Here is a 27621-nt window from a genome sequence, read left to right on the forward strand (position 1 = left end):
TCTTTTTTCCCTCTTTAATTAATTACTCTGTGAATTTTGGTTGGGACAAAATTCGGTTGGGCAACACGTGTCAAAGTTTTGTTGCATGTGACTCGTCCAATTGTATGTGCGTGAACACCATTCTTCATTTGTTATCATTACAAGTTATAATTTAGCATTTCGTCAATTTCAAAGCATAAAAGAGACGGAGATAACGGTGAAGTAGATGATTTCTTTCCCACTATTTTTTATTTTGGAAAAACATAAAATTATTTTAAAAAAATATGTTTATTTCTTGTGTCCGGAAACATTAACTAAACACAATCTTATACTATAGTTTGAACCTCGTTGTCATGACTTGAATTTCTTGTTTCTTAATGATGTTTTGGAACCCATTTGGGTTTTTACCAGGTTAAGGAAATTTCCTGGAGTCATTTGTGCCAAAACTAAAGGATTAGCAAGAAAATGGACGTCTTTTCTGTCTGAAAAGACTCAAGAAAAAACACAATAGAAGCCGATGCATAGAATGACATATTATTTCATGTAAAGGCCAAAAGGACACACGTGAGTGCTTCTACAAGGGGTCAAGGGCACTGATTATAACAGTTCTTTATGGTCACATGCAACGATCACGGGCTTAGAGTTTTGTTCTGTCCTCAGCTTGAGTCTCTGGCCTAGACCACTCAACCATGGCCACAAACTTCAAGCTAGCCTCCAATTTAGCTTCTTCTTATTTCCCTTTCTTATTTCCCTTTAAACAATGGCTCCAATTTCCCTTTCATCCAAGGAGAGAGAGCTGGAGATTTCAATTTTTTTCTCTTGACAGAAGGAGATTGTCTCAGAAGAGAACAGATGGCCCCTCTTGACTTCAGTTTTGGCCACATCTTTTTTTATCCTCCCCGCTGGCCTTCCCCTTCTTGAAAAGAGAGGGAAAGCAGGGATTACAGAACCCATATAATTCCAATGCATCAAGTACTAGCAGGAACTGTAAGAAGGAAACATCCAGTACGCCCATGGTTTTGCTTTTTCTTGGAAGTTTATGATGTGTACGATCTGGGCTCTGTTTATGGAATAATATTAGAGTGTCCAACCAACACTAATTTGGCACATCAGCAAACAAACTGCCAGATCAAGGAAATTTTTTCTTTGACGTCACGTGTTTAATCTCACCTTAGAAATGAAGCAGAATCTAATGAAAGAAAAAAGAATTTAATTAATATGTCATCCATTGTAGTATATTTCTAAACTACATACAGCTTCCGACGACAGCTCAATTGTTAAGATCTTAATCCTAGTATCTCATGTTAAAGAATTGGATGTGGTTTAGATACGAGGGAGGGTTACCCTCGAGAAAAATAAAATTAAAAAAAACTGATGAGATGTCTCCTCCCCATGCAGATCATTATTTAAAAAAAAAAACATATTGTTTGAGAAAACAATTTAATTTCGATGATTGATGTCCGAATTAATCTAAAAATACACTCTAACTTTCGAACTAAAGAGAAAAGAATTCCTAGCTAGGTAATATAATGGGTTCTTTTTTCTTTTCTTGCCTACAAGAAATATCTAATTCTAAAATGCTGATAAGAAAAAAACTAAATCTTATGAAACTACCCTTCATGGTAGAAATTAACCGAGTCACTAGGTGATTTATCAAGTTATTTGGGTTTTAAAATAAAAAACTCAACTCGATTCATGTTTTTAGTGGGCTAGTCAATGACTTGATCCACCGAGACAACGGGTTAATATATTTCAATTTATAAAGAGAGATAATGTTGATGATATTCAATATATAGAGAGAATTTAAATATCCCTTATGCAAAATCTCAGATATAATTGAACAAATTAAATGGATATTGTGTGTTCTTTAGATATAAAAGCTAGAGATAGTTCAACTGATCAGGTTTTGGGTTTGCTTATCAATGGTCACGAGTTTGAGTCTCCTCAGGGTCACTAGAGGCTTACATGATCGTTAACTTCAGGACCTCAGGGAATCAGTCAAGGTGCACGTAAACTAACCCGAATATTCACGGTCACCAAAAAAAAAGAAGATGAACAGGGGCGGAGCCACATTGGGGTATAAGGGGGCAACAGCCCCCTTAACTTTTTTTTTTCTTTTTAAAAAATAATTTTTACATTAAAATATTAATATAATAGCTTAAGTCATATTTTTCAAAAGGTAAAGAGTCAAGAGACAACGTATTAATGTGCTCTACTGCGACTGTCTGCATTCTCTCCTCGCAAAGCCCAAAGTAAAAACTTTTATCTTTGAATCCATTGAAAAATGCTTCTGGTGTTTGAATTATAAGCTAGTTGTCTCGAATCTTTCTTTTATTTATGTTTAACAGATAGAGAAGTAAAGGGATATGTGATGATTTTATTCTATGAAAAAATCAACGCATATAAAGAAGGAAACTGGAAATATTCAGAGAGTCAGAGAGAACTTTTTGTTGCTGCTTCTATGGTTTGTGATTATACCATCAAAACTTTCTATATTTGATACTTTGATTCATTAACTCCTCTGTAATATCAAAGCTTTGTCGGCATTCAAGGCGAAAATCTTAAGGGATTACAAACCTATACAATTTCCGTTATGAATTGTTTAACAATATCATTGACATGCAGTTTAATGAGTTGGATGATCGTTTTACTGAGACGAGTACAGAGTTACTTCTTTGTGTGGCATGTTTAAACTCAAGTGACTCTTTCTCTGCTTTTAACAAAGAAAAGCTTATTCACCTTACTCTTTTTTATCCCAATGAATTCTCTATAGTGGACCTTATGGTACTTGGTGACCAAGTTGATACGTATATTATTGATTTACGCAGTGATGATGAGTTCTCTGGTATTGAAGGTATTGCTAGTCGAATTTGATATTTCCATTAGGATATATGCATTTCAAATTGTCATCACTTCTACTAGTTGTAACTGCTACAGTGAAAATAGTTTTTTCTGTCATGCATGTTGTCAAGAGTAGATTGCGAAATAGAATGGGAGATAAGTGGATGAATGACAATTTAGTTGTATACATTGAGAAAAATATCTTCGATGAGATTGATAATGAAGTCATTATGAAGCGGTTTCAAAATATAAAAATTTGAAAAGAACAATTATAATGTATCTTTTTTATTTTAAAAGTATTCTTAAATTAATTTCATTTGATATGAGTTAGTACATATATTTCAAATTAATTTCTCTATATAATACATATCTACATAATACATAATATCAAGTATTTATTAATAATTTATCTTTTTATTTAAAAAAATTTGGCTTCACCACCAAAGATGAAGCTAGAGATACACTATAAAAAAAAAAAAAAAAGTTATGGTCCAAGATCCGTAGGTAAAATTACGTGTGTATAAGCTTTAATTGGCACATGTGTACAAGTACAATACACACATGTAGTATACACTTTTTTGGTGGTTTGCAAGCTGCGAGACAGCCACTTAATTAAACGAAATAGACTTGTGAAAAGAAAGAGGACATTGTTGGCTGGCCGTCTTTTTGTGCATATAATATGGGCTCGTGAACTTCTTGTTCTCCTCTCGTGAACTCCATTATAGAGTTCCTTCTTCATCCACTCCATTATTAATTCTTGGGGCATTGCTCCAGCCACGACCCGAGGCATGAAACTCCATGCTCTCTGTCATTTACCTCTGTGGATGACTGGACTCTTTGTATCGTTCCTTGGAATTCCTATTTTAAGGAATACGTACGCTCAGAAAATAATCTTATTAGAATGTCAATGTGGATGGTGTTTTTAAAACTCAATCCTTTCTATTAGAGTGCTTCATTTATTTATGAAATTATATAACTAAATAAAAAATAGACAACGTGAAGATAAGTTTATTTTAATTAGTTAGGTTTGTTTAGTATTTTTTTCGTTAATTATGTTAACTCGAGTTGAATTGGTTTATTTTCTTATCCTTTTTAAATTTTATTTTTTTAACTTCTCCTTCCAACAACTCGAATTTTTTTCTTTTTTATTTAGTTTTTTTTTCAATTTGATTTTCTAATATTAGGTTGTTTTGGGAATTGAGTTGTGTAATATGTTTTCAATTTGCTTTTTGTGAAATTATCTTGATCTCATGAATTAAGTTTTTTTTTTTTTTTTATCAACTTCAACCTTCAACACTAAATCTGTTGGAAATGGAGCTTTATAAAAAAAAATTATTTGTTTTTTATGAAGTTATATCGGTCTCACGATCTAGGACGCGAGTTTAACAGGGTTGCTCAAGTTGACTTGGATTTTTTTATTTTTTTAATTTATTTTATTTGATTTCATCCTTTAACATTAAATTGGTTGGAAATTGGATTTTTTTTTATTTTTTTTATTTGCTTTCTATATAGTTATCTCAATCTCATGATCAAGAATGTTGGTTTGGCAGGTTGACTCGAGTAGTTTTTTTATTCTTTTTTAATTTAATATTTTTTTTCAATTTCATACTTAAACATTAGTTTTGTAAATCCTGGTTTAATTTTTTTTTAGAATGATGGATTATTGAATTAAATTAATTATGTGTTGAAAATATGACAGGCTAAATTTAAATTGGAGGGGATCCAATTTAATTAGAAAGTGAGAAATTGAAGGAAATTGAAATATTATTAGACCAAAATTAAAAGAAAGAAGTGAAGCTTTAGGACCTAGTAGTGATTATTGATTTTATTGATTTAATGTTATGCTTCATTTGTGATTTGTTAGTGTTAAATTACTTTGATTTCATGTTGTTTAGATATAATTGTGTTTATTGGTATGTACAATCATTGGAATTTAATATGAAAGGAAATATATTTAACGGGGTAAGTGGCATGTATACAAGTATGATGAAAAAGAATAATAGATAAAAAAAAAAATTAGATTTTTATCCAACTTGGAACTTTGGCTATATGGATGAAGTAAGAGATGATGGTTTCAAATAGAAGAGAAAAACTTAGTAAATACATTAAAGGTAGAATTATGAGGGAATAATAATTTTGGATGATAAATTATTAAAAAGAAAAAAATAATTGTGTTTGAATGGGTGAATTAGGTTTAAATAGTTGTTTAAAACTTTGATTACAATAAAATATCTTCCCCTCTTTGAGATGAAAGAATTCGGCCAGGATAAAAATAAATAAATAAATATAATTGGAGGATATGTGTGGAATTGGTGGGATGAGAAAATTACCATGCTCCAATAAATGAACTAAACCTAGATAAAGATTTGAGACTTGAAATTAATGAAGAATTACCCTTCTCTTTTTCGGTTGAAATTCGGCAATGTTTAAATAAATCATTTAATACTATTTATTATAATAATATTTTTTATTTGTTTTTTCAATTTAACTCTTCAGCAATTTAATTTTTATTTTAATTTTAATTTTATTATTTAATATTAAGTTGTTCTAGGAATTTTTCTTTATAATTTTTCTAGATTTTTTTTTTGTTGGGTTATATATTGGTCTCATGGATTTAGTTTTTTTTGTCATTTTTTTTCTAATTAATTTTTTTTAGTTTCATCCTTCAACATTGAGTTAGTTGAAAATTGAGCTTGTTAATTTTTATTTATTTATTTCTATAGGATTATCTTGATTGCATTACCTAAGTCACGGATTTGACAGGTTAACCTGAGTTGACTCTGATTATTTTTTTGGATCCTTTTTTAATTGAATATTTTTTTTAATTGGGCTTTGTAATTTTTTTTATTTGCTTTCTATGGAGTTGTTTTGCTCTCATGACCCGGATCACGAGTTTGACAGGTTGACCCGGGTTGACTCAATTCATTTATTTGGGTTATTTTTTAATTCAATTATATTTTCAATTAACAAAACACTAAAGAATGTTGCTAAATCACTATAACCACACCCACAAAATGCTATTCATTAGAATAATATTTTGTGTTTTTTTTTCAATTCAGCCTTCACCAAACCATCTTTTTCTTCTTCTTCTTTTAGTTTTTTTTTTAATTTTATCTTTCAATATTATATTGTTTTGAGAATCGTACTTCATAATTTTTTTTTAAAAAAATTATGCTGGGTTATATGATGTCTCATGGATTTAGGTTTTTTTTTTTCGATTTCAACCTTCAACGTTAGATATATTGGAAGTGGGGTTTTGTATTTTTTTATTTCTTTTATGAATTTATCTCGATCTCATGACCCAAATTGCGAGTTTAACAAGTTAACCTGGGTTAACTCGGGTCATTTTTATAGCCTTTTTTTTCTTATTGATTGTTTTTTTAATTTCGTCTTCAACATTGAGTTAATTGGAAATTGAGCTTCATAATTTTTTTGTATTCTCTTTCTATAGGGTTATCTTTTTTTTTTATCAAATGTAAGAATATATTAAGATCAAAGGTAACAAAGCCACAAAAGTAGCAAACAGAAAAAGTGTATACAGAGATGAGGGTAACCAGTACCCTAAACAAAAACGGGAACATGCTCCCATTGAAAAGAAACATAAAACAAACATCCCTAAGGCCAGAAGTAGCCACACATATAACAAACATGAGGGACTGAACCAGCCAATCCAATGTACTGCCAGGCAAGTCAATCTACTGCCAGCAGAGCCAAAAACAAGCAGCCGAAATCCAACAAAAACATCCATGGTTTAATTTTTTAATTTAATATTTTTTTTAATTTCATACTTAAACATTAGTTTTGTAAATCCTGGTTTAATTTTTTTTTAGAATGATGGATTATTGAATTAAATTAATTATGTGTTGAAAATATGACAGGCTAAATTTAAATTGGAGGGGATCCAATTTAATTAGAAAGTGAGAAATTGAAGGAAATTGAAATATTATTAGACCAAAATTAAAAGAAAGAAGTGAAGCTTTAGGACCTAGTAGTGATTATTGATTTTATTGATTTAATGTTATGCTTTGTTTGTGATTAGTTAGAGTTAAATGGATTGTTGAGTTGATGATTGGGTGACTTTGATTTCATGTTTTTTTGATGTAATTGTGTTTGGCTTAGACAATTATTGGCTTAGTCATTAATTGAAAGAATTAATGAAGAATACTCACCTTCCACCTAGATGAAAAATTTGGCAATTTAGAGAAAATTGGCCAAATAGAAATTGTTGAATGAATGTTGATTTAATTATGTTTATTTGGGTTAGTTGAATAATTGAATGCATGGTTGACAAAGGAATCAAAGGGAAAAAAAAAAAAAGGAGATGTATTTGATTAAATTGGAACTTAATATGGAAGGAAATATAGTTAATGGGGTAAGTGGCATGTGTACAATTGTGATGAAAAAGAATAATAGAGAAAGAAATTATATTTTTATCCAATTGAGAACTTTGGCCAAATGGATTAAGTAAGAGATGATGGTTTCAAATAGAAAAGAAAAACTTAGTAAAATGCATTAAAGGTAGAATTAATGAGGGAATAATAATTTCAAATGAGAAATTATTAAAGAGAAAAAAAATTTAATTGTGTTTGAATGAATGAATTAGGTTTAAATAGTGGTCTAAAGCTTGGATTAAAGAAAAATATATTCCCTTCTTTGAAATGAAAGAATTCAGCTAGATAAAAAAAAAAATTAGAGTATATATGTTGAATTGGTGAGATGAGAAAATCATCATGCTCCAATAAATGAACTAAATCTAGATAAAGATTCCAGACTTGAAATTAATGAAGAATCGCCCCTTCCCTTTTTGGGTTGAAATTCAACAATGCTTGATAAAAAAAAACAAGAGAAAGAAATTGCTCATTTCTTTAAATTGGAATTTAATGTTAATTGAATAGATAGGAAATTATTTTCGAGACAAGAAAAAAATTATGTATTTATAATAAATGAAAAAGAAGAATTAGTGTATGGAATATTTCATGGTTGTGTTAAAGTACTTGAAAAGATATGGTGATTTGACTAGTAGAATTGTGTAGATGTAATTATTCTTGATTGAATACAGATATTAAAAAATAATTCCTAGAATTTCATGTGTGATTAATGAAAAAATTGAGTATGTTATGAAATGTTTAAGCAAAACAATGAATTGATGTAGTATTTAACTCTTGTGGATTTTTATTGTGGATTTTTATTGAAATAGGAGAGGCAAGAGGCTCTGGAAAATAACAGATAGTCACTAGTCATGCACACTTGGCAGGCAAGTAGGTGTCCGGCACATAGTCTCTTCTTATTAGAAATTTATTTAATTTATCTATATAATTAAAAGTACCTTATTATAAATCCCAGAAGTTAATGTTTGTTAACTGGGGAAAAAAAAACTAATGCCCGGTAAAGGAGCGGTTGGAGTAGTGTCCCTAGTGAGGGACTAGTGTCCCTAGTGAGGGACTAGTGTCCAGTAAAAGAGCGGTTGGACTAATGTTCCTAGTGAGGAACTAATACCCGGTAATAGAACAAATATAAATATGTTTGAGTCATCATAAAAGTATACGGGAAAGATATCTTTATGTGAAATTGAATTGGATTAGTGTGTTGCATTGTATGATATTATTTTGATAAAATGTTGATTTTTATCTCAAGACCATCACAACAATAATATAGTTCGTGCCTTTTTTGCAGACACTTTTTAGGTACTTATAGTATGATTTTTGAAAAAATATATATTTGGAAATAGATAATATGTAACACTTAAATTATGCTTCTTTTGAGGATTGTAATATTCTGTATGAATATGTAGAATATAACAATCCTTAACTTATTAAGTTGTTTATGTGTTGGATGTTTTTATTGCATATTATGAAAATCATGTGCATGTGTTAGATAATGTTTGATGTTGATTAATTTCATTTGAGCATCCTATTAATATGTTAAGTGAAAAAAATCCTAGATTTTTATATTAAATTGAGAATTTGTCCAAGAAAGAAAAGTGAGGATGTTACAAGTTTGATTAGGAATTGGTCTTCATGATTTATTTTGATTTTTTTTTTCTATTGAGTTATCAAAATCTCATAACCGGGGTCAAATATTCAACAGATTAAACTAAGTCGATCCAATATATTATTGTATAAATATTAAAAAAGAAATGTCATCTTGAAACTTTTTTAAAGTCAAACCATGTTTTTATCAATCGTTTGAATTGATTTTTGAACCCACCAAATCAATTGGATCATGTTGAGTCAACTCTCATGCAAGTTAATTTTAAATCCGAGTTAGATCAGGAAGTTTCAAGGTTGACTCGTTAGTCTAGTTTTATAACAATACAAATAGTTCATTTTTTTTTCTTTCGATTGAATTTTTTTCTTCAATTTTATCATTCAAAATTTTGTTGATTTTGAATTGGTTTTCATAATTTGTTTTGATTTGCTTTATGTGAGGTTATCACAGTCTCAAAAAAATGCATTGATATTTGGATGGTGCCTAGTTTTGCAAGCATCTATTTTTTGTTATCATAACATTAAGTAAAAAAACAGCTTTAAAAAATAAAGTTGTTAAACTCAGCGGAGTCTATGATCAAAGTAGCGGTTTTAGTGAGTTAAGTTGCGAAACTCAAGTTAATATAATAATTCATCGTCTCAATACTAAAGAAAATATATCATCTTGAGTTTTTTTTTTAAATTAAACCATGCTTTTTATCGATCGTCTAAGTTATTTTTGAACCCATCAAATCAATCGAGTCACGTTATGATAATTTTCATGGAATTTATTTTAAATTAGAGCTAGATAAAAAATTAAATCTAGAGAATTCAATGTTGACATGCTGGATCGAACTTAATAACAATAACAAATACCTTAATGGGGGTTAAACAATTTTTTTAGGTTCAAAAAGATTTTAATTTAACTTGTAGCTGAGCGAGTGCAAAAGAACTATTTAATGACTATAATAGCTAGGTATTAGTTGGTTAATCATTTATTGTCGTTTAACAATGCAATTACAATTAATATATTGCAAATTGGAATCACTTCTCCAAGCACCCAAGAGAGTGAGTTCTTGATGTATATATATTCTCGTGTTCGTAAAAACACCAAAAACAAATAGAAGAATTGGTAAATACGTACGACACCTCCAGGAAGAAATAAATTAACACACCAGCCACTGTGCAGTAGTGACACGTGTCATAAGGAAGCGGGACAAAAAGTGGACAAAAAGTGGATGCTGGAATCTGGATTTGGACCACCATAATTAATAGCCTCATCAGTCATCACTGCCACCCTTCCATCCCCCAGATTATGTTTTTTTGGGTTTTTTCCTGTTTATCAGCTGTTAGTCACGTCAGCACATCAGCTCGGCTGGTTGAAAATGATTTTCCTTTTTATTATTTTTTTCGAATAATAAAAAAGGAAATGGAGATCACGGAATTAGCTGAGCTATCATGGTGTTAGTGTCTTAAAATATAATATAAATAATATACTTAGTTAAAGAGTAAAAATAAGAATAAATAATTTTTTTTAAATAGTTATAAAATAAGTTCTTATCTTTTAAAAATAAAAAGGAGGAAAAACTTAATTAACAGTTTAAATTTTTAGGTTGAATTGGTTCTTTGACATGATATCAAAATCTTGATGATCATGCGGTCACGAGTTCGAATCTCATCATTCTCATTTATTTGATAAAAATTAAGCACAAGTTAGTGTGGATCTGTGCAACTTTCAAGCCCAAAAAACTTTCACTTAAAAAAATATATTAGAAATTAATATAAATTATATATTGAGGTCTCACCTAACGACTTCAAATTGATTTGGAGATGTCACCTAACGACTCAAGATTTTACCTAACAGCTTAATAATAATGGAAATGGAGATCACGGAATTAGCTGAGCTATCATGGTGTTAGTGTGTTAAAATATAATATAAATAATATACTTAGTCAAAGAGTAAAAATAAGAATAAATAGTTTTTTTTAAAAAAAAATAGTTATAAAACAAGTTTTTATCTCTTAAAAATAAAAAGAAGGAAAAGCTTAACTAAGAGCTTAAGTTTTTAGATTGAATTGATTTTTTAACATGATATCGGAACCTTAATGATCATGCGGTCATGAACTTGAATCTTATTATCCTTATTTATTTGATAAAAATTAAGAACAAGATAATATATACCTATACAAATTTCATCTCCAGAGAATTTTAATTTTCACTTGAAAAAATATATTAAAATATAATATAAATTACATCGTTTTACATGAAATGATTCCATCTTTTCTATCAGACTATCAGTTCTTTTGCTGTTTAGAATTATTTAATCTTTCCTTTAATTCAATATTAAATATTTTTTTCTAAGGGTGGGGTTAGGTCACGGATCATTCTGGAATACGAAGATGTGACGCAAAAATGATTTAAGCTGCGGCTTTGCTGTAGATGGTGCATGTGAATTTGCTTGTGTGCACACTAACATCAAATCTCTCTCTAAGATTCTTAAAATTATAAAGACAAAAAAAAACAGCCTTGTCCCAGCCCCCTTTGTTTTTATTACAAAGAGCCTCAATTCATGCAAATCTAACCCAAGGCATGTCACGGATTACCTTGAGCCCCTAAACTTTTGCCTCTTTTTTTTTAATTATTTTTATTATTATTTTCTGGATAATATTCAGAGACTTCTCTTTTGTGCCGTTCCTCGAGTGAAATGGCCAGTAACATAAGCTATTTTGTGTGACCCACAATGTGTCCAATCGAAGGGACGCACGTCACACGATAATTGTACCTGCTTATCAAGGTATGCATGCAATGCCCTGTGCATACACATGCAGATTGTAAGATTACCCTTGCAAGATGGATGCTGCCGCTGTCGAATATTACGAATTATTGTGTATATTTGCATAAACTATTTTAACATTATATTTAACAAACTATAAAGGGCGTGGCTGCTCCGCTGTAACAATATACATATTACAGTGAAATTACTATTTTATTTTTAAATGAAAAAAATAGTAGTCATTAAAATATTGTTGGGGAACATTTAATTTCTTTTTTCAACGAGTTTTTTTCATAATTACTAGGGTTATGAAGGGTGTTTCGATATTTTTCATAACCAACAAGTAGATAGCATCCTTACCATTTAGGCAGCATGTTCCGCGTCATCTAGTGTCAAAAACTGACCTTTCATTGTCTATCTGGATGCGTCATCGTATCCTTTTTCACATGATGTGGTGCGTGACAACATATGGTGATCGGATTGTCATCGGTGATCGTTTCTTTTTTACATTCGTTCTTTTCTCTCTCTTGTCAAATAAAGTGCATGGTTGTTCTTTTTTTTGTTTTTCAGTTTTAGTCCTCACTCTTTTGATTTTTTATTTCTCACTCTTTTGATTTCTTATTTCTTTCTTATTCTTTTTATAGAAGTTTTGTTTTCTTTTCCAACTTAGTCCTTCAATTACAGTTTCTCGTATATTTCTTTTTCATTTTGGTTCTTATTCTTTTGATTTTAAATTTTTTTTATTGGCCCTTTTGCTAAAGTTTTTTTTTTGCTTTCAATTTCATCCTTCAATAAAAAATTTTATTTTTTTATTTTTTTCAATTTGACTCTCATTCTTTTTTTTTTTTTGTTAAAGCTATTTTTCAATTCAATTTGACCCTCCAATTGAAATTTTTTGTTTGCCCTCTAACTATTTTTTTATTTTCATCCTTATTTTTTTAGATCATTTTGTGTGATTGATTTTTTTTCGTGGTTCCATTTTTTGACATTTGATTTGTTAGGGATTCGGCTTCGTATGATCCTATCGTTCTGGATTAATTTGTTTTTAATATTGGTTTTGTGATTATCTTCATTTTCTTTTCTATTAGTTTATCTCGATTTCATGACTCAAGTCACATGTTTTGCATGCTTTTTTTGAATATGTATATTTTAGAATTGTTTTGTTCATGTTTGATTTTTCAAGATATTATTTTAATTCATCTATAGTTTTTTTTTAATATATGCAAACGAATTTTATTTTTCAAAATAAAAAATATTTATTTTTAAATAATATTTTTAATACATTCAGCTTTGTGTAATATTTTTTTTTAGAATATAAGTTTATTCAATCAGTTTCATTTGTTTATATCTTTTAGATCACGAGTTTTTTTGGGTATAAATTTATCTTTTATTTTTAAATAAACAAGTTCAGTAAAGATAATCAGGTAAATGTCTTATTTTGAAGAATTTAATATATTAATCTATATTCATCTCTCAATGTTTTTAATTTTTCTTTTAGTTGTTGTTAACAAATTTTTATTTATTTATTTACATATATGATTATTAATTTATTTAATTAGATGTACTTTAAATTTTATTATGTAAAAAAATATATCAAAGTAGTCCACATACCTAATATATTTTTGGGAAAAAATTAAACAACTCACAGCAGCGTAACGTAGAGTAGATAGCTAGTTTATTATCAAAACATAATCATCCATCCCTCGTTGCTCTCTCCCTCTTGAACCTCACTAAGCTAATCCATTAATGGCAACGTACAATCTCGCTTTAATCCTCGGAAACTCCTTAAACGACGCCGAATTTATCCTTGCAAAGCAAACCCCACCTCCAAAATCCGGAATTGAAGAGCATGATTCATTCGTTGGCTCTGATCTCTGGGACATACCCTCGAAGAAGCTGGACCTAGTTAAATACAAGTTGGATCAATTTAACTATTTATATATATATGAACAGTAACTAGGTGGAAATTCTCTTTTAATTGTTTGGGTAATAATTTAATGTTAAGGTGGAGCAAGGGGATGCAATATTTGCTTTTACAAGATAGATAATTACAAGTTGGATTATCTTATAATATGGGTGTTACTTGTTTCTGTATAATATTTATATTATTTGACCTGACCCGACTTGTATTATCAAAGTAGAATAATTTGGGTGCTATAATATTTATAATCTATGATGTAAGTATGTCTCTGAATAAGGACACAAGAAAATTAGTAATATAAATCTAACTTATGAATATTTATAATATTCATAAAAAATTTAATCTAACCCGATATATCTAACATGGTTGGGTCCAAAAAATAATTAAATGGGTCAATTTTATAATTTATAAAATATCAAAAGTTTGGCCAGATATAATTAGGAATCCAAACTTTACCCCTAATTACTTAACTCATCCCTTGTTCCAAAAACAAGAAAAAAAAAAACTAGTATAGAAATGACAACGAATATCTACGTATCAGTTTTTTTATTATATTTATATTTTATTTATTATTGATTATATAAAAAAATTAAATATTTAATAGCTGAATATTATTTATTATTTAACACAAAATAAAAGATATAAATTTTATAATATTCATATTGTATCTTATGAGATAACTATAATATATATCTATATCGGCCAATTTCATGTTAAATTATATCATCTAGGCACAGCATAACCACGAGACGTGACAAATGAGAACCTGTGAAGGGCCTCTTGCCTTCCTTGTTTGGGATTTTCATTAATATCTCTTCAATCCTTCCAATTATTATTAATAGAATCAAAATTAGATACTAACTAATTTATTTGGATTTAAACGTACGGTTGGCATCTAGACGACGAGATCCTTGCTATCAAAATAATTCATGAAACAATTTGTCGTCTTTGAACATGCCGGTTGAAGGGACTGAATTTCTCATATATTAAAATTAAAATTTTAAAAGGCAAGTATGGGGGGATTCTGGATACAATTTGCACTAGTTTATTTAGCCAATTCTGACAGATTTAGAAGCAGCACAAACGCTTCTGACATGAAGGAATCCTGTGCTCGGCCAGCCAAGCCTAGGAGAGGGAAGGAGTTTCAATAAAAACAACATCACTATGCTTCTGAAATTAAGTGATGGATTAATACAACTGAACCCTTATTTGATCTCTTTGCAGTTCTAGCCCATACTAATTGAGAGTGCGGCAGCAGTTATTTTTCAAGGTATTTTTCATTAGAAAATGCACCACAATAATATGTTTTTTTACTTTTAGAAAATTAATTTTAAGCTGTAACATTTTGCCTTCCTATTAAAGGAAAGAGATTTAACTTCAAGGTGATAAAGAAGATTTATTTTTTTCTTTGATTTTTTTGGTTCGGTCAACTATTAAAAATTTGTTAAATTTCACTTACTGTAGCACATTTAGTGTATTTAATCAGTGGGCTTTTCAGCCTTTGATCTACATAACAGCACATTTAGTGTATTTAATCAGTGGGCTTAGCACATCTGCAGTGAGATGGGCTTCCTTTAGCTTGAGATTTATTGTACTGTGAACCTGCTTGATTCTTGCTGTGACTGGGGCGAGTCTAATAAACATGAAGCATCAATACAATACCTATATCCATTGAGACCACTGAATTTATAGGGCTCCAAAGTTGGGAGGCAGGCGATAAATACTATAAAGGAGAAGAATAACAAGGGACGAGAGAGAGAGAGGAGAGCGTCATACGGGCAGCGGGAATAAGATAATGAGCCAACGGAAGCTTTCATCTTTCAAAGATAAGTTACTAGACATACATCTTATGCGTCAGGGAAAGAACAGTTTGACATGTAATCTCGTATGATGGGTGTAGATTACTTTGAGTGATTTACTCCATCTTTTAGGACAAGAACACTTGAAAACTATTAGTTTTGATCAACCGGCATACAGGACAAACATTGATTAACGCATCACATTCTTTACACAAGCAGAGATGCCTGCAGGGCATTAACAACATGGACACTTCCCTTGTTTTGCATGCTCGACATGTCACATGTTCCTTCAAGCCTTGATAGTTCCAGGGGAGAGGCTTTGCAGGATCACCTGAAAAGTTCAGGTAGTTGTTAGGTTCAATGTAAGAGGCAGCATCATCAATCTCATTGTCTCCGAATCCTTCCTTCCCTTGATCAGCGCCCTGTGAAATTGCCTGCTGGAGGTTGCTCTTCAGGACATTGACAACTGATTCATTGTACTTTGCTCTATAGTGCCAGTTCTGGGCTTCAGCAGCCACCTGCCTTATTCTCTCAATCAACTCCTTGTTTTTACGGTTTATGTTCTCTATTTCTCTGTCTTTTTCCTGTAGCTTCTTGCTTACACCCTTCTCCATGGCAGCAAGCAAAGAAGAAAAATGTCTCTGCTTCAAGTCCCTCACCCCCTTAGCTAAGTGCTCCTCCTGTTTGAAGGAGATTCATTTAAAGCCAAAAATTAACAACGCATACACTAATATGTAAGTAGATGGTTTGATCCCGCACAATGGGGGGGGGGTTCTGGTCTCCAATCAGGTAATCATGAATCCAAGAACTATATCTTATCAAAACAAAGAAATCTTCATAATAATTGATCTAGTCCCAGTAAACATTCAATTTGGAAATCATGCACAAAATTGCAAGCAGTGGGAATGAGATAAGAAAGCAGAGATAGTTTAATAGCATGTAGCATAACAGCATGCCAGAAGTGTTAGGGTGACCTGATACCTGAATCTTGATATACTGATCAAACTCATCGTTCTGCCGATCAAGCTCAGTCCTAATATTGTCACCAAGGGACAGGATGATTGAAGGTGCAGCACTCATACTTCCACTTGCAGAAGTTATGGATGAGTTGTGTTCATCATCATCATAAGATAGACGCAACCCAGTTGAAACAGGGTTTGGGTTTGGAATGCTTGCTGAGCGGTCAGCTTCATCTTGACAAATGTTATAATTTAAGGAAATCTGTAGCTTTTGCTGTCTGCCAAAATCTTCTGCTTCCCTTCCACGTTTATTGGCACGGAGGATAGGAGTTCCATGTTCATTTCCAAAATAATTCACTGGGTCAATGCTGCATCCAGCTGCCACTAAAACAACCAATGGCATATTACAGATCAATCAAACCACTTTATCATGAAAAAACAAAAAGAAAAGGAAGGAGCAGGAAGAGAGTGAGTCTGTCAAACTATAACCAAAGAAGTAATTATAGATTTGATATCCATTTTCAGTAATTGAGACAATTAATAATCTTTTATTCTTGATTTCTGTTTACTTAGTTAATTATTTAATCCCATTCCTGTAATGAAAGGACTATAAAAGGTATGAACTTGAATTATGAGTTCACGACAATCTAGCATAGATCCCTCACATTCTGGGGGAATGAAAGCTGTGTGTTCGATTCCAAAAAAGGTTTCATTGTCAAAGCCCTAACTATCATAAAGAATAGGTTCTCTTCTTACAGGCACCACAATTCTTGTAGTTCTAAATAGAAAGCGAGGATAATAGATAGGAAATAGAAATGCAAATAAGAAATAACAGGAGAATTGATAAATATTATAGAAAACTCCTAAACAGTGTCAACATCCTAAAAGAAATTAAGACTCTGAATACTAGATAGTATTATACACTATTATGTAAATTCGAACTCCACAATAAACTAGAAGTAGATGAAAACCTGAAATATTCAGGAAAAAAAAAGAAGAAGCCCAGATACCCATTCCTTTTTCAACACATGCATAATGCCTTGTTATCCTTTCACAACACATCCCACAAAACTGGTTCCAGGAACTAATAACATTAATTCATTTCATAACACCTGGTGCCTGAAGCTCATTATCACATGACCATACCTAGGAGGTTTGTTACATCACACTTAACATAGTAAATCAATTAATTCATTTGCTAGAGAGGACCACGAGCAACCAGAGTAGAGACACATACACCATAGACAATTTATAGAATCAAGCACTAAGAATAAAAAAGAATATAACTTAATGAGATAAGAACTCACAATTACCAAACAATTGCAACTGGTTTGATGCGTTAGTCTGATAAGGAATATGATTCTCATCCATGAAAACAGGAAGCAAAGAATTGCCATTGTTACCCCCCAACATTTTCTTGCCAGCAAAACCAAATTTATCGTAAAGTTATAACAGCTTTATGAAGCAAAGAATTGCCACCTAAAGAAGAAGAAGAAGCAGATGGTTCACAAGATCACATCACCAAATTCCATATCTAAAATCATTACTCAAACTGATTGGAAGAGACAAATTTTCTTTTCAACAAATTGATGTTTCAAATAACATGCATGTTAGGCTAACTGTGAAGACTTGCCTCAAATAATTCAACTCGAGCTCAAACTTAAAAATTCAATATTATGTTGATCATTCAAACCTGGAAATGTGGATGCCTGTTGATACCTGTAAGAAAACATAGAAACATCATCACATAACAGTTCAAAGTCAATGCCGCAGCCAGTTAAGCTAGCTAGGTGGCGCATACTTCATACTACAGATACAATACATACTAAGATATGAGGTATATAAAGCATAGTCATCAATTCATAAGAATGCACAGATGACAAGGTGTATAGGATTTGAGGCAACACAATTGTTTCAAGAGTCTGAAACACATGGATACGGTATTTTAAAACCATATAAAGCTTGTGGCCATGTTACACAGGGCAAATGAAGTACATGACCGCTATAAGACATAATTATTTTTAAACAGGTTAGACACTTGCACAGGTTCTAGAAGCAACACAAGCAAATATATAGGATGCAGTGCTCAAAGGAAAAGAGTTTGAAAAAGACAACAATATGCAAGTATCATCCAGCACAAATGCAATAGGAATTTGTGCACAAAACTTGGCTGTTATAAGAGTAATTTTAGGGTGCTAACACTTCTACTAAACTTTTTACTAACATCACACATTGCAATCATTGCAGGACTTAATCTATCACATCACTCGTTAAATAAATAACACAACACTCTATCTTAGATTTTAGCAGTGTACTAATCCCTCATGCTATTCTTAGGTTACTGTTGCCCAATTATTTTTTTGGTTCTAATTTGTCAGATATCTTCAAGGAAGCTTTCACACATCAAGGCTGAGTTCTTGCAGGAGTGGGCTTCCCCATTGTCAAACAGTGCATTCACACGAAATTTCTTTTTCACAACCCCTTGGATTTGAATCCAAGATGATAACGAGGGAATCAAGCCTTCCTGCCACTGAACCAATTGCTCGAGGGTTATTTTTCTCTTAGTACAATGCTGCTTCCATTATGTTAGTGAGAATAAACACAGACCCACTTTGATGGGGTTGCATTGCTTGCTGGGAAGAAATGCATACATACACCAGCCCCGCTTAACCATCACTACATGGAATAAAAAATAACAGGATTCAACAATTTCAAAATCAAGTGCAAAGGGCCTAAAGATGATCACCATGCATCATCATAAAAAGCAAAAAGATGAAAGAATAAACAAAAGGGAATTAACCCAGAATAATATCTCTAATTATACTACTAAAAGTATTTGATATATAGAATAATAATAGTAATTAACCGTTGAAAAAGTGTTTTCCCTTTACCTTTGAAGCAAATAAGAAGAGGAATGAGGATGTTAAGCGACAAAATTAACTGATAGAGAAGAATTAACATCAGAAAGAAAGATGCTGTGTGGCAAGATGGACTCCTGGTATGTGATTTGTGAACAAAAGATGAAAACTTGAAAGTAAGTCTCTTGAAAATCATAAGATAAATTAAGAAAAAGGAAGATTTTGTTTTTGTTTTGGGATAACTACAAATGGAAATGTAAATTGACTTCATAAATATGAAAAAAAATAAGGAAAAAATATATAAAAAGCATATCTGAGAAGCAACAAGATTCAGATCACCATCAAGATTCACAAAAGAAACAGAAACCATCCAACCCAGAAAAAGAGATGAAAAAAAAAACAAAAACAGGGCCAAAAATACCTCAATATGCTAGATGATTTCGCTCAGAGAGCACAAAGATCCTGCAAAACCAACATCACATGTCAATCCATCTACAGACAGACCAGGCAACAACATCAAAAAAGAAAAAAGAAGAACTTGAGCATACCTCGAAAAAAAAATTATTTTGAGAGAAAAAAATCAATCATTTATAGGATCTGAAAGAAACCCACATGCATCATCAACTCGATAACCCACAAGAATAATAATAATAAGAAGAAGAACAATAGAAATAGTAACGGAAGAAGGTAAAAAAATGGTTATCGTAGTGGGATGGTTATAAGGGCAGGGAGAAGAGGATGTTGCGGTTGGAGAGTGGGAGTTGGAGAAAAAAATAATAAGATAAATAAATTATTCAGAAAATTCTTTTTTTATTATTTCCTTTTAAATTTAATGCATTGGTGGTATGGTTTGATGTATTGTACTGACAAAAAAAAAAGTGAGGTGGCAGTGACTGCCTGCCACTGACTGCTTTTGCGTTAACTGGTTTACGCAAACACTGAATTTCCTTCCCTTCTTTCTTGTTAGTAAAATCAATGCAATATAAAAAATCACTAATACAAATGGAGAGAATATATATATATATATATAGCAGTATTGACTTTATAAAAATAAAAAACACAATAACATTCTGACAATTTAATCTAAATTTAATTGATATCAACATAACTCAATTTAAATCAATTTAAATGAATAAATAGTTTTTAAATAGTTACATTATTTAATGGATAATAAAAAAGATATAAATATTGTCAAACTTAGATCGAAACTCACTCGAACCTAATTTGAAATATATATTTATACTATATAAATATATTTGTAAAATATTTATATTTTTTAACAAAATAAGATTTTTTAATATTAACAAAAACACGTATGTGCGCGCGCGCGTGTATATTATTTTTTATTAAGTAATAAATAATAATTAGATAATGCATACCCATAACATAATGAATAATTTATAAATATTTAAATTTATTACCCCGTAAATAATAAATAAAATATAAATATTAAGAAACTCAACTCATAAATACTTATTATCATTCCAAAAACATTTTAAGTATTTGTGAGTATTTCTCACTTAGGCTTATAATTTAAGATAAACCCAATAAATCTTTATCTTGACTTAAATTGAATCAACTTACAAAACCAGAACTTCTCTTTAATCACCTCCACTAAGCACCTTTTAAGTATTACATAAATCAAATGCTTGAACTTAACTGTAAAGATAGGTTTTATCAACATATCAGCATGGTTGTTAACTGTAGCAATCTTTTTCGTTAACACAACACCTTATAACATAATATATAGGATGAAGTGGTACTTAACACCAATATGTTTGGTTCTTTCATAATATATCTATTTTTTTTTTTATCAAATGAATAGAACTCTGATTATCACAATACAAAATAATCAGCTCATGTGACAAACTAAGATTACCAACCAAACCTCTCAGTCATAAAGCTTTTTTCATTATCTTTATCAATGTCATGTACCTAGTCTTTGTTGTAGACAATGTAATAATGAATTGTAAAATTACTTTCTAGCTAATGGTACATCCTAATAGAGTGAAAACATAACATGTTAGTGACATTTTTGTATCCAAATCATCATCATAATTTGAATCTACAAAGCTTTCAACCTACTTCTTAAGCTACTACTTCAATCATATATAAAACCAATATCTGCAATACCTCTAAGATAACGAAGTATTTATTTTACGATATGTTGGTGAACTTTACTAGGATTTTCCATAAACTTGTCGACCATATTAACAGCATGTGAAATGTTTGGACAAGTGCAAATCATGACATAAACAATGCTTCCAACTACACTGGTATATGGAACACCTGACATATGCTCTTTCTCCTTTTTAATTTTTGGTGACAAAGCTAGAGATAACCTTAAAAGTGCTCCAAGTGAAATACTTAATGGCTTTGTAGTCTTGCATACCAAAACATTTAAATACCTTCTCAAGATACTTCTTTTGTGATAAATATAAGTTATCAACGTTTTGATCTCTATGTATATCCAAACATAAAATCTTATTGGATGCACCTAAATCCTTTATCACTCAATTGATCTTTCAAATTGTTAATCTCATACATGTTAGTTAAGAGTAATCAATATATCATCAATATATAACAAGTACACAAAGAAACCATCTAAAAGTATTGTAAAATACACATAGTTATTATACTCATTTTAAAGTAGTCATGTCCAAGCTAAAAAGTATCTTTTCAAACCATTCAATGAATCTTTTATGTCACTTCTTCAGTGATTTCTTCAAACCTTTCAATGACTTTTTCAATAAACACACATGGTCTTTTTTTTATCTTGAACAATAAAATCCTTTGGCTGATGCATATGGATCCTCTTCTCTTAACTCACCGTATAGAAAAACTATTTTAACATCAAGTTGATCAAGTTATGAGTAAAACAAAATAACTATTGCAAACAATAGTCAGGTGGAACTATACTATATAACTGAAGAGAATACTTTATTGAAGTCAACATCTTTTCTTTATGTAAAACCTTTAATAACTATACTTCATGTTTTAAATGTTGTATCCTCAACTTTTAGGATTTAATCTTTCCTTTTTATAAATCCATTTGTACCCAACAATCTTTTGGCTTTATAGTGGTTTAACAAACTCTCATGTCTGGTTGTTATAAAAAGACTCAAACTCCTCATTTATAACAAACATTTATTGGGAAGATTATTTGTATGAAGTTTTTTTTTATAAGAATAAAACTTATGATCATTAAGATTTTCTGGAATATTAAAGGAAAAATTAATTAAATCAGCATAACCATGCTTAATTGGTGTTTTTATCTGTTTTCTTTACCTTTTTATATCAATATTGTAAGGTTGTTCTTCATGTGCATTTTTATCACTAACATTCTATATAATTTCCTTAATAGACTTAACTAAAACATCTTTCTGTACTATCTTTAAATATTTAACCTTAATATTCACATTCTTGCTAGAATACTAATTCATTTTAACATCAATACCAATCAACTTATTTTTCTTGTGAAATATTGTAAACTCATCAAAGGTTACATCATTACTAGTAATAGACTTTGGTGACTTGGGATCAACACACCACAATTGATATCCCTCCACTCTAGATGCATAGCCTAGGAATATATTTTAGTCTGGATGCACATTAATCATCAAAGGTTTTGATGATAACAAAATATGTGATTAATGTTGTATGACTTTGATGATAACATAATATACAACTGATATTGTTTAATGTATGTTTATGTATATGTGTTTACATTGATGTCTTAAACCAACATAAAATAGTGTTATTATGATTGACTTTGTTTGTTGCATTGATATGCTGGAAGAATGCTAAGTAAGTAATGTTTTGATTTGAATAATATTTCCATATGAATAAGTGAATCATGCATTTATAAACATATTTCTTGGTATTACTAATATCATAATATGTAGGGTTTTTAAGAGATGTACAAAGTTCTTGGAATAAGCATGATAGGTTATCTTAAGTATGATGATGCAATCAAATCAAGTTTTATTGAAGATGATCTTTATCAAAAGAGAAATAATGAAAAAGTAATTAAGGACTTATTTATTGTCAAAAGTTATGGCTTCAAGATAATGGAAGCAAGGCATATATATATAAAGTGATGCAATAATAGTTTTTATCTTCAAACAATAATCTTGAGATGATAATGGCTTTCAACTTCAAATATCAAGATCTTGTAAAAAAATATCTTTCCAACTAACTTTTAATTGATTTGGGAACCAATTCTCATACCTATAAAACCTAAAAAAATCTAAAAAAAAAAAAACAAAACCAAGAAAGGACCAGAGTATATAAAGTGATTAAAAACACCGAAGTACACAAAATGGGAGAATTTTTTTAGTACCTAAAATGATCTAGTTGATTTAGAAAATGGATTAACATTTTGAGAAATGTTTGGACCAATTTGTAAAATAATCTAACTAGTTTTTGAAAATTTCAATTTTTTCCAGCATCTTTGGAACATTCTAACAAGTTCTAGCAATGAGCTAATTAATTCTTAAATGGGCATAAATATTTTGAAAAGTGTTCCCAATAGTTAATTTGATATTTTAGCCTTATAAATACCTTGACTTTAGCAAAATGATTAAGAACATCCAAGGCAAAATTTTGATCATATTCTCACTATTAATAAACTTCTAGACCTTAGTTTCATGATTGATTTATCCAAAAACAAAGTTGGATTGCCATTGGCAAAATTCCTTCTAAAGTTTTATTTGTATTCCATTCAACTTTATCAAAAGAGTAATATTGTGGAAAGTGCAGGTGACATTTAAACTTAAGAAAGCCTCCTAAAGGTTATTTAAGTGGTTTGATACTTATTCATTTATAAGTATTGATGAGAAAGGGTTTACTAATCTTGTACCTGTTAAAATAATGAGAGTTAGGTTTGATCCTTAACTTGTGCAAAAGTATTGGGTTTGGTCTCGAGCTTCTAAAAAGATCGGGTTTCTTGTGCCTAAAAAAAGATCGAGAAATGTTTCAATATTTGACCTATAATAAAGATTGTATAAAGGTTTGGTCTCACCCGTGAAGTAGACCAAATGAGTGTGAGTAAAACTCTTAAACGATGGTTCAAGAAGAAGAGTAGATGATTGTCTGAACCTCTATAAAAACCTTGGTGCACTTTTTCTTATCTCTTTCTTTTATGTATTTGTGATCGTCTTGAACCATTAATTGTATTGGTTCTTATTTAAGTTTGTTTATATTTATATTTTAGTTAATTATTTGAATTGATTATTAGGTTATGCTATATTTTTCTTTAAGTTAATAATGAGTTTTTTATTGGTAACCTAATTCACCCATATCAGGTTCACCTAGACTTTTAATATGCATTTCATTGCTCTCGCCCCAAATTTATCTTTTTTAATATGAGCATAAATATGATATTCAAATATTCTTATCTTAGAGTAATCAGTAAAAGAACTCAACCTAGGGTTCTTTCTTTTTTATCCAACAGATACAGTAAGAGAAGATAACTAAACTAGTTGTTATTGTTTTTTTTTTTTTTATTGAATTGAAGCAAGAAAAGTTGTCTAAACCTTCACATTCAAGCTTCCCATACAAATCATAAGTTCATCAAAATCAGGTGGAAAGGGACCAAGCTCATAGTAAAGTAAGAGGTGAGTTGATAGACAAAAACGGTGTTTTTCCTAACAAAAAACATTCAGTCACTAATTTAAACCTTAGGATAGGATCATTTTTCTTCCAAATCCTTTCTAAGCCAAGACACCATTAGTAGTCCTTTCATAAGTTGTGGCAGGCATTATTTGATGAAATAAGGTAAGATTCCCAGTTGATATAAATGAATCCGACTTAAAGGTTAGTAAATTCAACTTCCATTATTTATTAGGGAAAGAACTGACACCAACTAAAAGGGCTTGATGCTCTTTTATACATTATTGTCTCTAATAAAGAAGATTTGATTGATTGTATTAACACTTGTTACTTCACATGGAGTCTTAAACTCTAAAACTATCAATATAGATCTATTCACTAGATAACAAGTCATGTTAATCATGTTAGCCAATTTGTTTTTTTTTTTTTTTGACAATCCAAATTGTAAAAGCATACAACATGCTTTTTCTAAAAGTGTTTTGTTCATACATTTTGCAACCTCATTTTATTATGGTGTATTCCTAGCAATGCGATATTTAATGATTCTTTCATTCTTGCAAAACTCATTAAACTCACTTGGGTAGAATTTCAAACCACAATCAGTTTTTAAACGCTTGATCTTCTTACCAATTTGCTTCTCAATTAAAGCTTTTCACTGCTTAAAGGTGATGAACACGTCACTTTTTCTCTTCATAAATACACTCAGGCCTTCCTAGAATAACCATAAATAAATTCAACATAGATTATGCTTCATCTTTTGACATAATAAAAGGACCCTAAAGATTAGAATAAACTTAATCTACAATACCTTTGATATGATGGATAATCGTACTGAATTTTATAATGCATTGTTTATCATAAACACAATGCTCATACAAATCTTTATTTACCTATTTTATGACTACACAACAAATCTTATTCTCCTCATATGTCTCAGTCGTATGTGTCATAACTGAGTGGAAGCACTATACGAACCAACAAAAAATAACATAATAATTTAATCAATAATTATTGAACCTTGAAGATGGTAGGAGTCGTTAACCAACTTTTCTTTTATTATGACAAGAACACCCTTACAAACCCTCAAAACTCCACATTTAGCACAAAAACCATAACCTTAGGAATCAATAACACTCAAGAAAATCAAATTCGTTTTCATCTCTAGAACATGTTGAACCTTTAATGTTCTAACAATCCCATTATATATCCTAATTTGAATTGTATCCACACTAACAACAAAAAGTCATTTGTTGTCTTTTAATAAAACAACACTATTGACAACTTTACAAGTGTCAAACCAGCTTCTATTAGGATAAATATGAAATGTACAACCGAAATCAAATATCCACTCATTACATGAGCTACCAATAAATACAGCCAGAACATTTTCAGCATCATCAAAAATTTCCACTTCACTAGCAATATTTGTAGCATTAGAGATTTTCTATTTCTTTCCCTTATATTTTTACTTAGATAGTTTTTCTTAAAGTGACATACTTCATACATTTAAACTTTTTAATTTTCATAGACTTTGATTTTGATCTGGACCTGTCTCCACTACATGAACCGTCTATATCTTTTAGTATCTTAAATAAACCTTGTTGAACTAATAAGTCACGCTTCTTAATGTACCACAAATTAAAATCGCTTATATCATTAAATTTCTATACATCAAATCTCATCATTGACGTTACCACTACCACTACTACTGCCACAACTACAACTACCACTATTACAACCACCACCACTCAAATGCTACCACCACCACCACCACAACTATTACCACCACCACCACCACCACCACAATTATTAACATCACCACCACCACCACTACCTATTACTACGACGATTATTACCACTACCTACTACTACTACTACTTTTTTTCATAACTAATGTTATTATTATTATTATTATTATTAAACTATTATTATTACTATTACAATTACAATCATCATCATCATTATTGTTATTATTACCATAATAATTACCATCATCAATATTATTACCAAAATTATTAATATCATCATAATTATTATTATCATTACTACCACTATTATTATAATTATTATCATTGTTACTACTACAACCACAACTATTATTATTATTATTATTATTATTATTATTATTATTATCAATAATTTAATTATTACTATTGTTGTTGTTGTTGTTACCATAATCATTATCATCATCATCATCATTAATATTACTAAAACTATTATTATTATTATTATTATCACTACTAATTTAACTATTATTATCGTCATCATCATCAATAATATTATTGTTTTTATTAATATTTTTATTTTCATTACCATTATTATTATCATCATCATTACTATTTTCATAACTAATATCACTATTATTATTATTGAAAAAATTAAAACCATGAACTTGATTTGAAGGACATAATTGAAAACTATAAAAACTTCGACAAAAAGACCAAGGAAAACAATAAGAAATTAAAAGAAAAGGACCAAATTGAAATCATTATTATTATCATTGAAATAACCAAAATTATAAACTTGATTTGAAGGATATAAAAATGAGAGCCATAAAAACTTTTTAAAAGGAAAAATGGGCAAAAATACAAAATCAAAAGAAGAAGGACCGGATTGAAAATCATTATATATACAAATTAGAAACCAAGAGTTAGATTGAAAACATGTAAGACTAAGGACCACACAGTATTTATCAAGGTAGGAGAGAGACAAGAAGAGGGAAAAAAAAGGGTCTCCGGCGATAACCCTAAAATATTTGGACTACACGCACCGCTTAAGATGGAAGAGGAACCAGCGGGGTATCAGACAACATGGTATAATTCCATTTTTGACCACCAGGAGACGCCGCAAGTGCCGCCACAAAGACATGACGTCTCCCACTCGTTGGCGTGTTAACATCACGTGTCAACAAC

At 30.2% G+C, this 27621-nt stretch overlaps 1 protein-coding gene across 8 annotated transcripts; it reads right to left on the reverse strand.

The window, feature by feature from the left end:
• Positions 1-15268: 15268 nt before the first annotated feature.
• LOC7460778 (E3 ubiquitin-protein ligase BOI) lies at positions 15269-19865 on the reverse strand. Of its 8 annotated transcripts, none has more exons than XM_052456409.1 (7): positions 19645-19863; positions 19518-19558; positions 18846-18914; positions 17872-17957; positions 17546-17717; positions 16261-16622; positions 15269-15959 (listed from the first exon to the last, which is right to left on the reverse strand). In XM_052456409.1, the coding sequence occupies exons 5-7, from the start codon at positions 17649-17651 to the stop codon at positions 15408-15410; spliced, it is 1020 nt and encodes a 339-aa protein (XP_052312369.1). In that variant the 5' UTR covers positions 17652-17717; positions 17872-17957; positions 18846-18914; positions 19518-19558; positions 19645-19863; the 3' UTR covers positions 15269-15407. The 8 variants fall into 8 exon arrangements, with proteins under 8 accessions (XP_052312369.1, XP_024466393.1, XP_052312370.1 ...); XM_024610625.2 differs by having other exon boundaries at positions 18641-18914; XM_052456410.1 differs by lacking the exon at positions 18846-18914 and having other exon boundaries at positions 16261-16616; positions 19645-19865.
• Between the last annotated feature and the right edge of the window lie 7756 nt (positions 19866-27621).

The sequence above is a fragment of the Populus trichocarpa genome, chromosome 10 (assembly GCF_000002775.5).
Source record: "Populus trichocarpa isolate Nisqually-1 chromosome 10, P.trichocarpa_v4.1, whole genome shotgun sequence".
NCBI lineage: Eukaryota > Viridiplantae > Streptophyta > Magnoliopsida > Malpighiales > Salicaceae > Populus > Populus trichocarpa.